Source organism: Lepidothrix coronata, unplaced genomic scaffold (genome assembly GCF_001604755.1).
Source record: "Lepidothrix coronata isolate B3197 unplaced genomic scaffold, Lepidothrix_coronata-1.0 Scaffold76, whole genome shotgun sequence".
NCBI classification, from domain to species: domain Eukaryota; kingdom Metazoa; phylum Chordata; class Aves; order Passeriformes; family Pipridae; genus Lepidothrix; species Lepidothrix coronata.
Genome location: NW_016690256.1, coordinates 286163 through 304975, shown reverse-complemented (window position 1 = coordinate 304975; position 18813 = coordinate 286163). Strand labels below are relative to the sequence as shown.

General features: G+C 37.6%; 1 protein-coding gene across 9 annotated transcripts in view; it reads left to right on the top strand.

Moving 5' to 3' along the window:
• The window catches only part of FAT3 (FAT atypical cadherin 3), a 401772-nt gene that overhangs the window by 288238 nt on the left and 94721 nt on the right, over positions 1-18813 (top strand). For 7 of the 9 annotated variants that reach the window (XM_017819707.1, XM_017819709.1, XM_017819706.1 and 4 more), the window contains exons 5-7: positions 10758-11072; positions 12985-13195; positions 13612-13680. In XM_017819707.1, the coding sequence (XP_017675196.1) occupies positions 10758-11072; positions 12985-13195; positions 13612-13680 (595 nt within the window). The remainder of the gene's footprint in view (positions 1-10757; positions 11073-12984; positions 13196-13611; positions 13681-18813) is intronic. The other 2 variants (XM_017819708.1, XM_017819710.1) reach the window with 1 other exon arrangement.

Here is an 18813-nt window from a genome sequence, read left to right as displayed (position 1 = left end):
GATGATATTTTCATTAAAAAACCTGCCTTGGGAAGAGCCCTGACAACCAACCTCCTTATTAATGCTTATCTCCTTTATTTTTATTTCTTTTCATACTGGTTTTCTTAGCATTTTTGTACTACTTTTTAAGATATTTTAGGATGAAGTCCTCATCTGACTCCAAAAATTACTTTATTCAAACATGCATGAATAATTGCTATGATACTATCCTAAAAGTTGATTGAAATTTACATTGCACCCCATTGGTAGCCAAAGAATCTTTTATCAAATAACTTGAACATCACCAAAAAAAAATCACATCTTTGTTTTTTCCTTTTTGATTAATGAAAACAGTCACTGCAATCTTCCTGAGTGACTGTTCACTGAAGTCAGATAAATTTCTAAGGCCTAAACCATACACTTTTGCTTTTTGCAAATTTAAAATATCTCTACAGGATACTCAAAAAATGAGAACAGCCTGTATCCCTTAAAGGTCTGATTTATGTACTTTCTACCTGGCTACAAAATCTATTTTTATTCATCAGCTTTTTAACTGGTGAGCTTTATTTTGAATGTAAAACTGTGGAAGCTTCATTTTTTACTCTGAAAAAGCTAAATTGCATTTAAATGTCAGAGGCTACTCATCAGTTTGTCAGCTGTAAAACTATCTTTGAAATGTTTTACCTGTATATGTGGATGGAGAATACTCATTATTTTTTGCATATTGTGGAAAAATAATGTAAGATAGAAATTGGATATTTTCAGCATTACTGATGAGACACAAAGTCTTTTACGTTGAGATTAATGGCTCTGGTGTTACCTATTTGGGTATTGATCAAAGGGGTTGTTGGTAAGTGATGAGTTCTACAGTAGAGATTTTTGGGGGGAGAGTAGTGGGTGGAATCTAGTTTGCTATCTGTAGTGAAATTGCAGAATTCATCACCAAAATTGTAGTTACACAATATATGTTCCTTCAGTGGCCCAACATCTTAAGAAATTTCCCGTACCCTGACTTGGGGACCTGGATGCCTCTCCTCCTTATGCTCTCTCATTGCCATTGCTTATTAACCATCTGCTTTTTGGGGAATTTTGTTTTCTTTTGACAGTTTATTTTAAAATCTGATTATTTCAGTAGCCCTGTTTGTAGCACAGGTGCACAAACAGTTTATTGGCGGGCAAAAGTGGTTGCAAACTATGACAGGGGAAGAACAAATGGCTAGAGGAGGAGCTGGAGATGAGGCTGGATGTGTCTTAATCTGCCTTTGTGCCAGAGACAAGGTGGTGTAATCCCCCATTAGCACAACCAAGTGCTGCTTTCTAGAGCAATTTAAGCAAGAAAAAAAGAAGTGTTATCTTTCTTTTCAAAATGCTTGGTTCTGCTATATGTAGCAGCATAGAATTTGGATATATTGTACCTATAAAGTAAATAAATTTAAGGAACTACAGTGTATATCTTTTATCTCATTGCTGACCAAATAAACGTTTTACCTCCTCAGTAATAACAATTTTGTTTCAAGTCTGACCATCACAGAGTCTCACCTAAGGATGTTTTATCCAATATCAGAAGGCACTGGCTGTTCGGTGTGACAAAAGTTGTTTAGAAGTAAATTTTTAGATTACAGTTTAGGACAGAAGATGATTATTTCCTTTGAAGACTGAAAGTTTTAGTTGATGTTACTAGTCTGTTGTAATAGAAGCTGCTGCCACAATATTTCTAAGAGCATGCAGATCAAGCTCTTTTGTACTATACCTATTTTCAGGGGACATTCAAAGCTTGTACCATGTTATCATGAGTGCTGCTAATTTACTGCAAAACAGACAGAGGGCTATTGCCACACACCTGCACCAAATTTGAGAGTTTCTGCTAAAAGAGTTACTGTACATTAATTCCCCATCAGTTTTAATGTCTGGGGATCTGTGCTACAAACTGACACAGGCTGCACACCCAAGCAAGCATGTGAAGTGTATATCATTGATTAGTTAACTCCATGGTGACTAGTGCTATAGCTTGATTGAATGTTGGCAATATATCAGCATATACTTTTTGAGTACAGCATGTGTGTTGATGGTTACAAAATAAATTATTAATATTAGGAAAATATCTTTGAAGCATGAATAACATATTGTGTGTTTATTAATAACCAGAATGTTTTTCTTACATGATTAGACATGTACTACTGATCTAGTATGAAAAAATGGAAGTTTGGGGATACATAACAATCTTCGTAATTTTGGGGAAACTTAAGATGGTGTCGAGTTCCTGCTTATAGGGAAGATGAAAACCAAGTGACTTTGTGGATAGGAAATGAAGGGTAATTGAATATTTGAGCTTAGAAGTAGATGCACACATTTTTTGAAACACAAAAACTGAGATCTACTCTATTTCCTGAGCGCTATGATAAGATTTTTGGAGAAGGGCATTATCTGTAGAGGTAGATCTGATAGAGGGCAACTTATCAATATTTAATCACAAGTGTTTCTTACCACAAGAAAAGCAAAATTCACAAATGGCTAAAGTAGATATTCAGGTATGAATTAGGTTAAAATTGACATAGGGAGTACTACTAACATTAAACTGCTAAAATATCTTGATTTACAAGCTTTATGTTATTTAATGCTGCTTGAAGTGAAATATTCTGACATTTGACTACTCATTTTCTGTTCATGAAACTCTCTTCACTATCAGCAGGAGCTAAACACCTTCTTCAAAGTTTCCTGTGAAGATCAATAGGCAACTTTTATCTTCTTTCTCATTTAGGGGCTATGTAGGTAGTTGAAGTCCTATTTAGTGATAGATTGTTCCTAAACAATGGAACAAAGGGGTTTCATATGCCTAAAAAAAATATTTTTAAGCAGTTGCATATTGGTCTTTATCTTGTTTGTGAGGTGTCAGTCTGAAGGTGGGCATACGTCCTTGGGTCCAGATATTATCAGGGGACAATTTGGAGTGTATTCTGCTTTCCAATTTTTTCTTTGTTTTATGTATATATAGTAAGTCTCATTATTGTAGCCTCATGAGCAGAGAGAGGAAGCTCATGATGTACTCAAAAGAACTTTACAGTTATTATTTGGAGACTGAGATTGATATTTTTACTATGATCATCTCGAATTTTCCAACTTCTAGTTGCAAACTTTGAGAACTGTTCAACATGGGATATGATAGACGCAGTTTCAAGCACCGCTTCTAATGATGGTGTTATCACCTAGAAGGTCAGGAAAACTCCTAGCTTCTTCTTACCAGATGATTTCTGCTGAATCTTAAGTGACTACACACTACAGTTAGGCAGTAAAGATATTCTGTATTTAACTCCAGCAGTGGAAATAAGAGGCACATTTGGACTTCTGGAAAGTGACTGGCTTAGAGTCGCTTCCGGACAAAGTTTAATCTACAGTTTGTCAAAAGTAAATTAAATGAGGTTGACATTCCTGAGGACTACAGTTTTTGTTTTACTTAGTGAAAAGAAGGGGAAGATACTTTCTGAGATTTCCTGGAGGAGTTTCCTTTAACACATGACAGGCTGCTCTGTTGTCCTGGGAATGTAGTGGAGTAATGGCTGGTTCTGCACTTAGCATGTATTGATTGAAGAACACTGTAAATAAAACCTGATGCACAAAGGTTGCCAGGATCTCCAAACTGTAATGAACTTTAAAAGCAATGCCTGTGGAAAATTGCTGTTTTTCTTTTCGAGACTCACTGTCAAGAGCTATACAGATCCTTTGATCCTTATTTGTATTGCTATTAAAGCTAAAATATAAGTATTAAGTTTCTTTTGAGACACTTTTTTATTGTGTCTGTTTTCAAAAAGCTTGTAGAATGAAGTATGACATAGGATAAATTTAGTAGAAGTGGTAGTAGCATTTTTGGACTTTTAAGTCACCCATTCTGATATTTCACTCTGCCAAGTCCTTTGATTACCATCTACTCATCTCAGTACTGTGAGTCTGACAAAAGTTAAGATTTGAAAGCTCTAAGGCTTTCTTCAGTACACTCTTACAATATTTAGCTTTGTAAATACTACAGGGAGTATTTAACTCTAAATGAAAAAGCTTTCCTTCCTTCCTTTTTCCTGTCTTTTGGCAATACAGTGCTGAAATTACCTGATGTCATCATTAATTCTCAAATGGTTTAACAGACCATTATACATCGTTTTCTAGCTTGAATGTGGCTGGAAGCCATTGACATTCTTAATCAGACATCCAGAGTGTTTATGTCAGTAATAATCTCTATTTAAAATGTACTCTAAACTATTTAGTTCTCCTACATGGCCAGAGTGAATGTATTATTTTTTTTTAATGTATGAAAACACAGTGTTCCCATATTAGCACATTGTAAAGGAAATAGGGAAAGATGGATCATATTGATATGATTAGAACTCTTTTGTACAAGAAGTGTTTAAGTAATACATCTTTTGGGACAGCACCACATTCTATTAGACAAGTGAAATAAGCACTGCCCACTTCTTCTCCGCAACTGCCAAATAACGGTTTAGAAAGAGAAGGCATCTAGTTGACTACATCTAACTCAGTAATTGTGTTGAACTAACAAAACTGAAAAAACCTGTTCTATATATCTTTGAGCTACACTGCCTTCACTTTGTAGCAGTAATCTGACATGTAGCTCAGTAACAGCGTGCATTTCAGAAAAAATATTTTCTTGTAAGAATTTAGCCACAAATTTAGTCTATCTCTGAAGTAGGCAGAGGTAGTAATTCAGTGCATTTGACTTTAAAGTTCTATGCATCCCTTGATAAGCTCTCCTTATAGTATTTTATTTTTCTTACTTGGGCTGAATTCCAGAGACTTACAATAAGTATTGCAGCTCCTTTTAGTGTTGGCAGAAGAAACAAACCCATTAGTCACTATAACAGCAGGGGTATGCCTCAGCTCTCCAGATCACTTTGATCATTTTTCTGTGTTCAGTAACTCAACTAGATTCTCTTTTTTAACGTTTTCTGAAGCAAAATTAGCATTTCTGGTTGGGGAAAGGGAGAGACTTTTACCTGAAGACCTCATTATGCACACACCTTTCATGAGGTGCAAGCATCTCAGCTTAGTTTTTTTTGCATTAAGCAGTTATCACACAAACAAAAATAAACAGGCAAATATGACATCTTCAGCATTTTGCAATGCTAATGACAATAATGTGACAGTTCCTCATAACTTAAAAATTGGGTAGGCTGAGTACTTCCTCCTGCCAAAGAATGATGTAGAAGAAGATTCTTGTTCTTCTAAGGCTTGATAATTCACATTAAACACCTGCTGGCTGTCTTGTTGTACTTGTTGAAGTAAGATCCCTGCTAGCTACTCCCTCCAGCTGAGTTAATTATCTTGGAAGTCATGAGCTTTTGTTAATGAGACTCAATATAGTACTTCTAATTCAAGAGTGTGGTCCCGACAGTTGTATTTGTATTCTGAAAAGATTTAAGAACTACACCTTCTGCATTTAAGTGTCACAGTTCAATTCATAGAAGAAATTACTGTCTCAAGGGAAAATTACTTTTGTCACCATCGTTGAGGTCTGCTAGACTAATGCTATGTTTTAGCCAATACTTTCACAGTAGATGTCTCCTCCATGCCTTCTCCATGGTCATAAAAAGAAATTCTCATATCTGACATTCCAGCCATTGTATGTTAACAGTATTGACCTGTGTTTTCACTGAGAAGGTCCACTGCTATGGAAATCTCGTTGTAGTTTACCTGTAGATTTGAACATAAATATGAATATCTCTCAGTCCTGTAGAATAGAGAAGATTGTTCTGGGAGGTATTGAAAAACACCTGAAAGACAGCACAGTCATTGGCCACAGCCAGCATGGCTTCATGAGAGGAAAGTCCTGCTTATCAAACCTGGTTTCCTTTTATGACAGGGTAACCCACCTGGCTGATCAAGGGAAGAGAGTTGATGTAATCTTTTTGGATTTCAGTAAAGCTTTTGATACTGTCTCTCTCGGGATCCTCCTGGACAAAATGTCCAGCACACAGCTGGATAAACACATCTTGTGGTGGGTGAGCAGTTGGCTCAAAGGTCGAGCACAGAGGGTGATAGTGAATGGTGTGACATCAGACTGGTGATCTGTCACTAGTGGGGTTCCACAGGGCTCCATCTGAGGCCCTGTGCTCTTCAACATCTTCATAAATGACTTGGATGCAGGACTGGAAGGGATACTGAGCAAGTTTGCAGATGACACAAAACTGGAAGGAGCTGTTGACTCCCTTGAAGGCAGGGAGGACCTGCAGGGAGACCTGAGAAGTTAGAGGACTGGGCAATCACCATCTGTAGGAACTTCAGCAAGGGAAAGTGCCTGATTCTGCACCTGGGATGGGACAACCCTGGATGTATGTACAGACTGGGCAATGAGATGCTGGAAAGCAGTGCCAAGGAAAGGGACCGGGGGGGTTGATGGCAAATTGAATCTTATTCAACAGTGCCCGGGCAGCCAGGAGGGCCAACCATGTCCTGGGGAACGGAGAAGAGGAGACTGAGGGGACACCTCATTGCAATCTACAGCTTCCTCATGAGGGGAAGAGGAGGGGCAGGCACTGATCTCTTCTCTGTGGTGACCAGTGGCAGAACCCGAGGGAATGGTCTGAAGTTGTGTCAGAGGAGGTTTAGGTTGGATATTAGAAAAAGGTTTTTCACCCAGAGGGTGGTTGGGCACTGGAACAGGCTCCTCAGGGAAGTGGTCACAGCACCAAATCTGACAGTTTAAGAGGTGTTTGGATGAGACTCTCAGACACATGGTGTGACTCTTGGGGATGGTCCTATGCAGGGCTAAGAGTTGAACTCGATGATCCTTGTGAGTCCCTTCCAAGTCAGCAGATTCTATGATTCTGTAGGAAAGGGTGTGGTAATGTCTATAGACCAAACCTACTGAAGTAGGTCCTGCAGAAGAAGTGGACATTGTTTTACTTGGATTTCGAAAATTCTGTTATTACATTGAATTTGTTGTACTCTGCAGAAGGAGATATTTTTGTGCGTTTTTCTCAAAAAATGCATGTCTGAGGTAAGTAGAGGAAATTTGAGGAGGCCTTGTCCTGGTCCATCCAGCTGAAGGAAACATTGTAAGGGATGTGTAAATGTTCTTACTCCACTAAAGAAATTTCCACATAACCAATACCTATATGTTGGTTGATGTATACCTATTGGTTGATGCATTTCAGTAAAGTCAATGGGTAAATGTAAATTCCTGACAGAAAGTGCTCATTTTCTGAAGAAAACTGTGGTGAAACTGTCTGTAGGTTGTGCGAAAACAGCAGTGAAGCTTAGGATTTCCCCATGAAAGTGGTATAAAAGATCATATTATTCTTGTTGTCTCTTGCATTCAGACCTTATTAAATATGTCATCACATGCCTTTTAAGACATTTCACCCTTGCTGAATGGATCAACTCTTTGTATGATTGGTTAGAGCTTCCAAATTCAGCTTTTTTGTGGCCATATACCAGCTTTGGGAGGTCGTATCCTCTGTTTAGGCTGTCTTGACACAGCATGAGAAGCAATATCTAACCAGAAGGGCAGAGGGGACAGTAGCTGGCCGATCCATCTCAGCTTGCACATGGTCAAGAAGCTGCTTCTCTGCAGCAGTTGTATCTGGGTACCAGACTCGACACATAGTCTGAAGGTGTTCAGCATTTAGGAAGGCACATGCTGACTAAGCAACCATTCTTCATCTCCTCTGGAAAAGCCATAATTTTGGTCCTTACCATTTTCCCATCTTGATTACTGTGAGATTCACCTCTTGTTTGGTTTTTGATGGCACATCTTGACAAGCATATATTGAGACAGTCTGTCATTCACCTTTTTTCTCTGTTTTTTTCCCTGTCGTGCTATCTGCAGGTTTCTAAACAAAACAACTTCACTGCCCGTAAATTACAGTTTCTCTCCTGCAAGCTCTCCTGTGTCTTGCACATCTGCCTTTCACATTTCCGGAGATACCAGCTGTGAATTAGCTTTTGTATCTCTGTCCTATGAACATACCTACCTCCCTTCTCTCCCTGCTTACTTTTCACTGTAATTTTCAGCTGTTTAAGGGTTTTGCTGAAAACTATGGTAACGTTTGAATCAAATTGACTTGGTTCAAGGGGCCTCTAAATAATGGTGTGATACTGTGTCCTAATGGAAATGGTATTTGCAGAGTGATGTGCTGAACAACCCTTCTGGTCCTCCCCATTTTTGTCTGGGAACAATTTTTGAACTGGCAGCAACTTGTTGGTTTGTTTTCACGTGTTGTCATAGTGTTTTTATTTTGCAGGGTAGAGGAAATTTTTGCAGTTTATTTACCTTATTTATGGCTTGAACCTGAATAGCCAGGCTGGAATCAGGCTAACTGGAGCAGAGAAGAGGGGTCTGCTGGGGTGCAGATTTACAGTCAGGGAAATAATCACATCACTGGTGTGAGGAAAGCTTAATTAATTAATTTACATGTCTGCAAAGAGCTAACTTCAGCTCCTGTGTCTGCCACTCAGAGCTTTTTGAGTCAAGCTGCATCCTGTCATTTTAAAAAGTTTTGAGTGTTACCCAGAGGAAAAAGGCTTAGTTGGTACCTAACATTTTCCTCTCTAGGGATGTAAAGTTTTATCCTGAGTAGAATTGACTAACTTCAGGCCTTCTATGTTAATTTTTATACTTAACTGACATTTTGTTTATAGCCATTACTATTTTCTCTTAGATGTCAGGAAATATTTTCAGTGCAACTTTTCTGTTATTGAATAGTTTTCCCTCAAATTTGGGTTTACAAAAACATGCAAATGCACACATGTATTTACTGCCACAATGCCATATTAGTGAAGATTTTGGCAGTAACCTAACAAACTGTGAGACAGTATTGGTAAGACAGGAGGATGCTTCACTTCTTGAACAGTCTCTTGAGTTAAGTAGGTTTTTTTTCATCATAGTTGCTTGACTGTTTATACCACTTGGTTTTCAGAGATTTTATTATCGTTATTAGTTGTAAACTCTTTATCTCTCTCACGCACACCTTTTTTGTAGATTACTGATAGCAGGTTGAAGAAAATGCTTTTTTTAAAAAAAATGCTGTATGATCTGTTTAGAGAACAAGAGTTTCCAGAATTTTGCCAATATTTTTCAATGCAAGAACATTATCCCCTTAAAAAAGCATTTTGTTGGCATTTTTTGATTTTGGATTAGTGTGTCTCTGATTGTTTCTATGCAGTACAGACTGTACCACTTGGCATCATTGATTATTTTATCTGTGGAGAAATCCCAAAAAAGGTTTTTCTTTGTTAACCTGTGCTCTGGCCAAGAGCTTGACCAGTTGCACCAGAGTAGAACAGAAATAGACAGGATCAACCTCATAGTGGGACAAAAGTTATTTATTGCTGAAAGCTTTTAATAGGAGAACTGGCAGAACTGGCTTTTTGTTTGCTGCAGGAGTACTGACATTCTCCCAAAGTGGTGAAGTGATAAGACTAAAGTTCTGGTGGTGTGGCTCTCACCGACTGGAAAGGCAGATTCACAGCCATGTGTGCAGCCTTTCAACATTATAAATGCTGTTCAGTAGAGTTAAATACAGGAAATGGAAAATGTCTTTTACCTTTCTTAGAGAAAATATGAGTTTTCTGCTGATTTCAGTGTTATATCAGGATTATCCTAAGTTTAGACTTCTTTACACAAGGATGGGACAATGCCAAAGGACATTATTGCCAGAAAAATTTGCTTTGCCTAAGGATTAGATATCAGGACTATTAGATTTTCAAGGGAACACAGAAATTTTTAAGGAAAAGTAAAACATGAAGAAATTAACCAGCAAGCCAGTCAATGTGTGATGATCACTATCGGCAGGGAAGGGTGTGTAATATCTTGGCTCACTATCATCAAAAATTGTTACTGTGGGATTCAGCATGTTAGCATATGCAACTGAAAATGAAATTTGAACTTCTTTCATGCAAACAGAAATAAGTTCCTGCCTTATTTCTTTCTCATTAAAAAATGCAATCGAAATATTGAGAGAGAAGTTTGAAACATATTGATTTCATTTTGAAGGCATATTATTAAATCTCTTGAGGGCTTGCTGATCTTGAATCATTTCATTTTCATGGTGTTTCAGATTGAAAATTATTAGTAATTCTGTTTAAGTTGCAGCTAAATTGCTAATTAACTTTCATCTCAAAGATTTTATTTCTTACATGTTTCTGGCAGCACAGTGCACTCTTTACAAAATGCATCAGAATTTTTTTTGTTGCCTGCCTCTCTGTGCTCCTTACAATCATATAAAGCAGGTTTGGAATTAATGAGCTGTCACATCTCAGATAATGAATGAAAAGAACTGACAGAAATTCTTTTGTTGTTTAAGAAATTCCAAATAATTAATGGGAAAAAAAGGTGACAGAGGTTCTTTTAGGATTTAAGAAAGAATACATCTTTCAAATTCTTTCCATGACTGAAGAAACTTTAAAATATGTTTGCAAAAAAAGTAGGCATCCTGCTTAATGGGTTAATTCCAGTTCTCCCTTCCGAGATAAACTTGCAGAATTTGAGATACATGTTTTGAGAATAGCTTCCTGGAGTGCACGTTCCCCATTCCAGGTTCATGTCAAAAGTAAGAAATTTTCTGGATTCCTGGATTTGCTATTGTGAACAAATTTGAATTAAGCACTTAGCACATTTATAGTGAGCATGTCTCATGTACACAGAAGATTTTGTAAACTGCAGTGCAGGTTAGATTTGGGGAGGGCAACATTTCCTCATGGTTTATGTTTTTTTCCAGTTTATGAAGTCCTGTTGTAAGCTATTCAGAATAACCTCTAATGCTGTTTTTCAGGTAACCGTCTCAGATGGGGGCACATCTCCCAAGCAGTCCTCCGTTTGGGTGGTGGTCCAGGTTCTGGATGAGAATGATAACAAACCACAGTTTCCAGAGAAAGTCTATCAGATCAAGCTGCCAGAGCGGGACCGTAAGAAAAGAGGGGAGCCAATCTACAGAGCTTTTGCTTTTGACAAAGACGAAGGCCCTAATGCAGAAATCTCATACAGCATTGTGGATGGAAATGATGATGGGAAGTTCTTTATTGATCCCAAAACAGGGATGGTTTCTTCCAGAAAGCAGTTCACAGCAGGGAGTTATGACATCTTAACAGTAAGTGCTTTTTCATTGACATACAAACCCATGATTTGACTGACTTTTTTTTTAGAAATAGGCCCTCCTGTATAAAGAGTGATATATGACTGTTTTTACTGTATGACCTATATGTAAGATCTGACTGTATTAAGAAATCTAGTATTCATATACAACTACTGTGCAAAAATTGAGTCTGAGATCATTCATACTATTGCAGGTAGTGAACTACTCTCAGAGTATTAAGACAACTTGTTGACATAAGCCATTTCCTTGAATACACAGAAATAAAGACCAAGCAGTTGTCTGCTTCCAAAATTGTATCATGTTGGACTGGGCAGATACAGCTATGAATGGGTGTTAATTTTTTTTGTGGACACAGTTGTACTATCCCAGTTAGGTGGCTTCACTCAAGAGAGGAGGAGTACTGTGTACTCTGTGTTTTGGTGCCCTTCTCCACATATTAAAGAGTTTAAGTGTGGCAGCAATTTCATTTAAAAGACATCTTCATCAAAGTTCTTTCAGAACTCAAACTATGTAGTCAAAGTCAAAGAAAGGGAGAATACAATATGGTGGGGTTAATATAAAGCAATATAAGACTGGAATGAGCACTCTTCATCTACAGAAATAAGCCAGTAAGTTGTAGTTAAGGAGTTGGAAAAAATTGTCAGAGGTCCATGGTCTGACCCATTGTAAAGGAAGTGATGTCTCTTACAGTAACAGGCCTCTGTTGAAATATCTTCATAATGTTGGAAACTGTGGTAGGAAAATGAATAAATAACAAAATATTGAGAAATACTTAGTATCAGAGTAGAATAGCCTTCGTGTGAGTGAGTACTTTTCCCTCTGGAGAGCTTGAAGTCATATCTGAGATCTGACCCTTATTATAATGCAACAAGGGAAGATTTTCTACATTGAAACTGCTCATCACACCCTCAGAATCTTTTTCCTAAGGGCCTGCCTGCCTAGAATGGAGCAGGGTGTTGTGTGTTAGGAGAGGAAGACACAGGGTGAAGTATTTCAGAAAAAAAAAAATTGTTTCTCATTTTTAACAGGTATAGTAACAGCATATTTACACCAGTGGTCCTATATAGCCAGAAACATTTCCTTTAGTTTTAAAAGAAAATCCCTTTGATTAATATTGATGTTATCTTCCTAAGCACCCATTTTGTAACCTGCATTCACCCTTCTCTTAAGCCCAGTGTTTGTTGCTGCTCATCTTGTCTTTGCTGTGCTAAATCCATAAAGCATGCCATGCAAATATCAAGTCTATTCATCTTTCTAGAGGACTTTATAATAAAAAGAATTAGCACCAAGCAGAGCAACTCCTAATGAACATGACAGAGAGGAGAAATAATATAAAATAAAATATGGCAATATTTTAAATTAGATTTGTTATGGAGGATGGGGGAAATGACCTGAAACTTATTTAACTCAATTAAAGATCCTGAGGAAAGCAATATAAGGAATACCAGTCTTATCTGCAACACAGATGCCATTTAAAAGCAATCAAACATGCTCTGGGTGAGCATGTTTTGCAAATGCATGGTCTCACAAAGGGTCATTATAAAGCTTCCAGCTTTGATGCAAGAAGGAGCTGGGTTAAGATGCAATTGGAGAGGGAAACTGGTTCTGGAGAGGAGGAGCTGTGTGGGAAGTGCTTGAATTGCATCTCCAAGAGGCCATACACCAGCATTTTTAAAACAAAACATTTCTGTTTAAAATCATTTGTTTGAGTTAAAGTTAAAGCATAATGCAAAAAAAAAAAAAAAAAAGTAAGACTAGAGAAATAAGTGCTTATCTTCCTCCTGGGATTTTACATATAGGATTACAAAGGCCATTTTCCAAGAAGTTATCGTCATGCAATAAAATTAGGTCTGAACTGCCAAGCTGGGATGCTCAGCCTGAGCCCTCTTTTCTTTGTACCTGCCAGATAAAAGCAGTGGACAATGGCCGGCCCCAAAAATCTTCAACTGCACGTCTCCATATTGAGTGGATAAAAAAACCTGCGCCCTCACCCATGCCCCTGACTTTTGATGAACCCTTTTACAACTTCACCATCATGGAAAGCGATAAAGTGACAGAGATTGTCGGGGTGGTCTCTGTGCAGCCATCTAACATCCCTCTCTGGTTTGATATTGTCGGTAAGTTGGGTGCGAGGAGGATGCCTCAGAAGTAAAGCATATGGACATGTGGTTTTGAGAGCAAGAAAACTAACCATGAAATGGTCCCCCCAAATTAAATCCACTTTTGTAATGGTGAAATGAAAATGCTATTTTAATATAATGATAACAATAATAATAATATTCCTGCTTTTGTTTTGACTCCTTAGCTAAGCTGAAAAAAGAGCGCTGTATGGCTGAATTGTTTTTTTTCATACTATGTTATTTACTGCAATCTTAATGTTGTCTGTCATTTAAATTCTATTGTCATACTTTGCTAATCTCATTTCTAAATGTATTTATGGTACTTAGACTTGCTGTCCCTCATTTCTCTCTTTCTTCACCTTTTTTTCTGCATTCTGTTCTTTTTTTTCTGCTTCCGACTGCCCTGCTTCAAGGTGGCAAGCATGCTCGAGAGATGTTCTATATTCTACAGACAGCTTGTGGGCAGAACTGTTCAACAGAAGGTACCCTTAGTGCAAACACATTTGCTAAAATACAGCTATCCAGGCTGCCTTTTATTTTTGCAAGTTTTTTGAGACAATTTATATTACATCTTTCATAAGTGCCTGTGACAGGATGTGATGCGACACATGGTTGTGCTGCATTTCTTTCTATGACAGCTTTTACCATATTTGTGTCCAATTATTATTTTATTCACGGATTTTCCACAGTTTATCACAAATAATTAATTCAAACTTTTCACAGTCCAGTGCCATCCATTTAACTGTGAAACAGAATGGAATGCCTCAACATATGGGTTACAAATGGAGCCACCAAAAGTTTGTCTTGAATGCAAGCTGAAACAGAGAAACGTGTTTTGATGTGAGATTTCAACCAAAAAATTGCCTTACATCAAATTCCTTATAAAAATAGGGAGGGATAAATATCCTTAGCAAAATGGAGGAGAAGCCATAGAAGTCTTAAAATCACAGGGAAATGCCACTAGCTGCTAAAATGACAGGGAGTAAAGGGTCTCGGTTGGTTGCAGTAGAGAAATATGAGTCAGTGTTCCTAAGCATTTCTTTCCCACTTCTACTGCTGATTTGGTTATGTCATTTAAAGTAACTCATTTAACATCTCTAAAGTGAGAATTTCCCTTGCTAAATTATTTTGCTTTTTAATATTTGCAGATGCTTGTATGTAATGTTCATATACCCTTGGATGTAAAAGAGCGCCTGTTGCACAAAGTGGTGTTATTTAAATGAAGGGTTATAAAGCAAATACTATATGAAAGATTAGAGAAACAAAAAGCTTTTCCCACAGACTTAGCGGAAAGTGTGCATCAGCAGTCTTTATTTACAGGGATTGAGCCTGGCTCTCATTTCAGCAGAGCTATTTGCAAATGGGTTTAGCCAACAGGAAGGACAGGGACCACAAGAGAAAGGGTCTTTCAGAGTTGTTTTCATCCACCCTTTATTGCCAATTTGTGCAGATGAAAGACAGAAACAGCAACATTTCCTCTTCGAATTTGTAGCATGATTTCTGATGTGCCAACCATATTAAAATTAAACTCAAAGCTATTATCATGTTCTAGGGTTCCTGCTAGTCCCTGGGGAAAGACAGCATATGTTTCCTATAGTTTTCCTTCCATTCCCTCGGTTGCTTCAGTATCCTACATGCAGTCTATTAGCTAATGTTTACATTTCCATTCCCTTCTCACTGACCCTAATTTTCATCCAAGGAGAAATACATCTTTTTTGATGTTATTGACACCTTTTTTTGTGTTTGAACCTTTTGCTGGACTCCTTTTGGTCCTTTCCATGGCAACTTCACCAACTCTCATTAAAATGCTGTATCTGTTAAGTCCTTAGAGAAGCCCCTGATCTACCACTGCATTCTTTTACATCATTAGAATCACTTACAATCAAGCAACACCTTATAATAATAATATTTCATTTTTGCCTAACAGAGATTATAGGGAGAGCATTGTAAAATTTAAACCTTTAGTTTGTCATTTAATAGGAATAGCCAACAGTCCTGGGCATGCAGAAGACCTTGCTGTTCCAGACACTTGACATACAAGGTGCAAAGACGAAACTTACCCTGAGAGTTTTACAGAGCAGAACATTGTGTATTTAGATTATCTTTGCTGCCATTACTTAGTGTCAGTATCAAGAACCACTTTTTCTCATTGTTCCTCGGTATCAACATGTGGGGAAAAAAAATGTTGACACTTTCCTTTTTGGGGAACATTGAGGTCTAGTTCTGAAAAGCCCAATGAAAGACATGGGATATTAGTAGAATTTAATTGTCGTGTATGAAAGGCTGTATGGGACTGCTGATGCAAGAGATGGTTTCTGTGCTGCTGTAAAATCTAGACCTGATCCTGCTCCATCTGGTATTTTGTGATTCAGAACCTCCGTGCATAGTTCACAGTAATGTCAACAAAAACCCTGAAGGCTTTTGTAGAGGCACGGTTTAATATAGAGTTTGCAGCTTGACCTTTATCTTTATGACCTTTTCAAACTCAATGTACATTGGAATTCCAGAGGATCTCTTTTTTTAATGCATAACGTGCACTTTCTCCCACCTAAAAAAAAATGAGGATGGAGGGCAGATGAAGTTTGGCTATATAGTATTCTGTCTGCCCAACTTTGCACCTAAATTATATACACTTCAAGTAACTGTTTTTGAGTTAATCAGCTCCAAGAGCTGCCTTGTAGTCAGCGAGATCATCTTCCCTTTATGGACTAGAGAGGGACAGGATGCTTAGCTGTTTTTTTGTTTGTTTAATTGGGAATAGTTGAGATGTCATACCCACTTTCTGTTTTTAGACTGCATTCAACACCAGTCTCAGTTCATGCAGATCCCACAATGTGAAAGCCATAAAGATAGGTTGTTTCAGTTGTGTTAAATTTATTGTCATTTATGAGAAACTAATTTTCAATGGGAACTCCAAGATAAGTCAGAGACCTTTATTTCTCCCACATAAATTGATCCTTTTCTGCCTTTCCCTTTGTTAGTGGTGGGAACAGTGTGATGACTACTTTGACACTGGAGCTAAGCTGCATGGTGCTAGTTTTTGCTTAAGTAGCATGTTGCACAACATCTCTCTGGTTTTCCAAACAGTCCTCCCTCTATGTTTCCTTCTTCCCCCAGCCTGTGCCTTTGTAAGGGCAGCCAAACTTCGAAAGCACATCAGAACTTTTTACCAAGGGTGCTTAAATGGCGATAATTTCAATATCTAGTAATTTTAGTTAATTGTCCATTTAATTCACAGTGTTGCAAATTTTCATTAATGTCAAAAACATGTATCTCCCTAGCTTCCTTTGAATAATCTTCTCTGGAAACTATCTAAAATACCTTTCTGCTTTTTTTTCTGCTTTTTATGCCCTTGCTTTCAGCTTCTTAGCAGCAAACTCAAGGCTTTGATTCTCTTTACAATAGTTTTATCTGAAAATTCAGTCTGCATTGCTTTCTTCTTCTTAGCATGATATAGTACATAGAAGAATAATATTTGCATGTCATATTACTAATATTTACTGTTATGATTAACAAAATCTGTAGATGAATTTTTATTTCTTGAGACAGTTATTAAGTTTATTGCATCATCTTTGAAAACAAAAGAAATGGAAATTTTGGCTTTGCAGATTTTTCTGAAAATCCTAGAGGTACTTTAGACTCACCTCTGATTTCAGGGTGAATTAGTTTTCTGTGTTTTTGCTCTAATTCTCTGCTCTGAGCAATGTGAGAATTGTAGCAATTGGCCCAATTTATCATCACTGTTCTTGCTGTTAGATTACTTTGGGACAAGACAAGTAAGAATCTTTGCCCTGAGAAAATGTGGTTTAGGAGACTATTCTCTAAATTAAATCATCTCCTGTATTTCTCTTCTTGTCCACTTGTCCATTGTGGTCTGGTAGGCCAAATGAGACTTGTGTGAGGATCTCAGTATATCCTGGCTCTATTAAGTTTGAACATGAAGTATGTATGTTGTTTGCTACCAATCAAGGAATACTCTTGCCAGGTGTTAGCTTGTATTTGGTTTGGGGATGTCCTACAGAGTTCAGTGTGATCCATCTTCGCGTCTAAGACTGAACAAGTCATTCTCCACAGTCATCAAATATGTCTGAGATGTGTATTCAATCCCACTTTTCTGGATCATTCCACTGGAAAAGATGGAAAAAAGTCTTCACATGGGACTCATTTGCCCACAAGTCCTCCAAGTTTTCTTCTCAGAGGTGAAAATAATTTCTCACAGAAGCATGATCCCATCTTAAACTGTGTATCAGCATCTGACAGAAATATAGGGAAGCTCAGCATCTTCCCAAAAACAATCTACATCTAGGAAAAGTACTACCAAAAAAACTATTTGCTTGCAGCAAAATACAGTATAAGAGGAATATGTTTGAAAATTAAAAGCCCCCAGCACTGAAATTCGAAAGGACAGAGATGCAGAGCCCACGTTCTGTGGGAATGTAAGATTTGCACTGTATCTTGCCTTAGGCAAATTCTCCTGCTGACCTTTAGAAACCCCTTCTAACAGGTCAGGACATTTTCCTTGGTCTGTCCATTGCACCTCTCTTGTTAGTTTTGCAAGGTACAATGGTTTGGGGATTTTTAGATATCTTTTTTATTAAAAGGAAAATTAATTCTTTCCAAAGCACACGGGACTTTTGTCAGAAAAAAAAAATATGCTCACCGTGACTATGAAGCCAAGAAATAAGCTAAGAACAAACACTCCAGACTCAGCCAAAAAATATAACCACCTCTATACCAAGAACCCAACCTATAGTCTGTTGGCTCAGAGCTATCTCGGTTTGATTTTAAGAGATCTTCTTAAGTGTACTATACTATCTGTTAAATTGAAAATTGGGGCTGTTCTAAAAATCCGTAGTTGAGGGCCAGCTAATAAGATCATTTGTACCAGGGACTGTTTCTACAGCTGTCCGGATAACAGCTAGAATTGGAAAATCCTGTATGAACTATAACATGCTTTCAAATAACATAAAAAATTACTAGTTCTAAAAATTTAATGCTTCCAGAGCTTATGCAAGAGCATTGAGATCAACGTCAAGAAAGTAAGGGTGTAAATCATCTCACTTAACTTTAGGTGTCCAAAGTGTAGACGTAACTATCTGTGCTAGGTGACTTCGGGAATCTTAACAGTCAATTAGAGAGAAAAAGTGCTTTCTGCATGAATTTCTATCATCCCACCATGATAAGTCTTTTCATCCAAAGATGGCATTGGAAGTAAATGTGGAAGTTTCATGAAGCCCTACTCTAATCACTTCAGTCTAATCAGAGTATCTTAAGGAAAGCCTTTAATCTGTATTGAAGATATATCAGCATTACATTTTAACCTACAATGGTATTACAGACAACAGCTAATCCACATCTCTCTGAGGTTATTCGGTGTTAAAATGCTTTCTCAGGACATCCTGTCTAGCAAACTTGCCAGTTCCATCATCTTGCCTTCATCACTGATTTTCCAAAAGTGCCTGAGGAACTCTTGATGTATTATCTTCATTTGAAATATTTCTTTCCTAATGCAATTGCAAGCACATTAGCAAAGACAACTTCTACATATTTTGTATCTGAAAGAAGGGTTTAGTGGACAATAAAAAGGAAAACGTGCCGTATTCTGGAAAATAGAA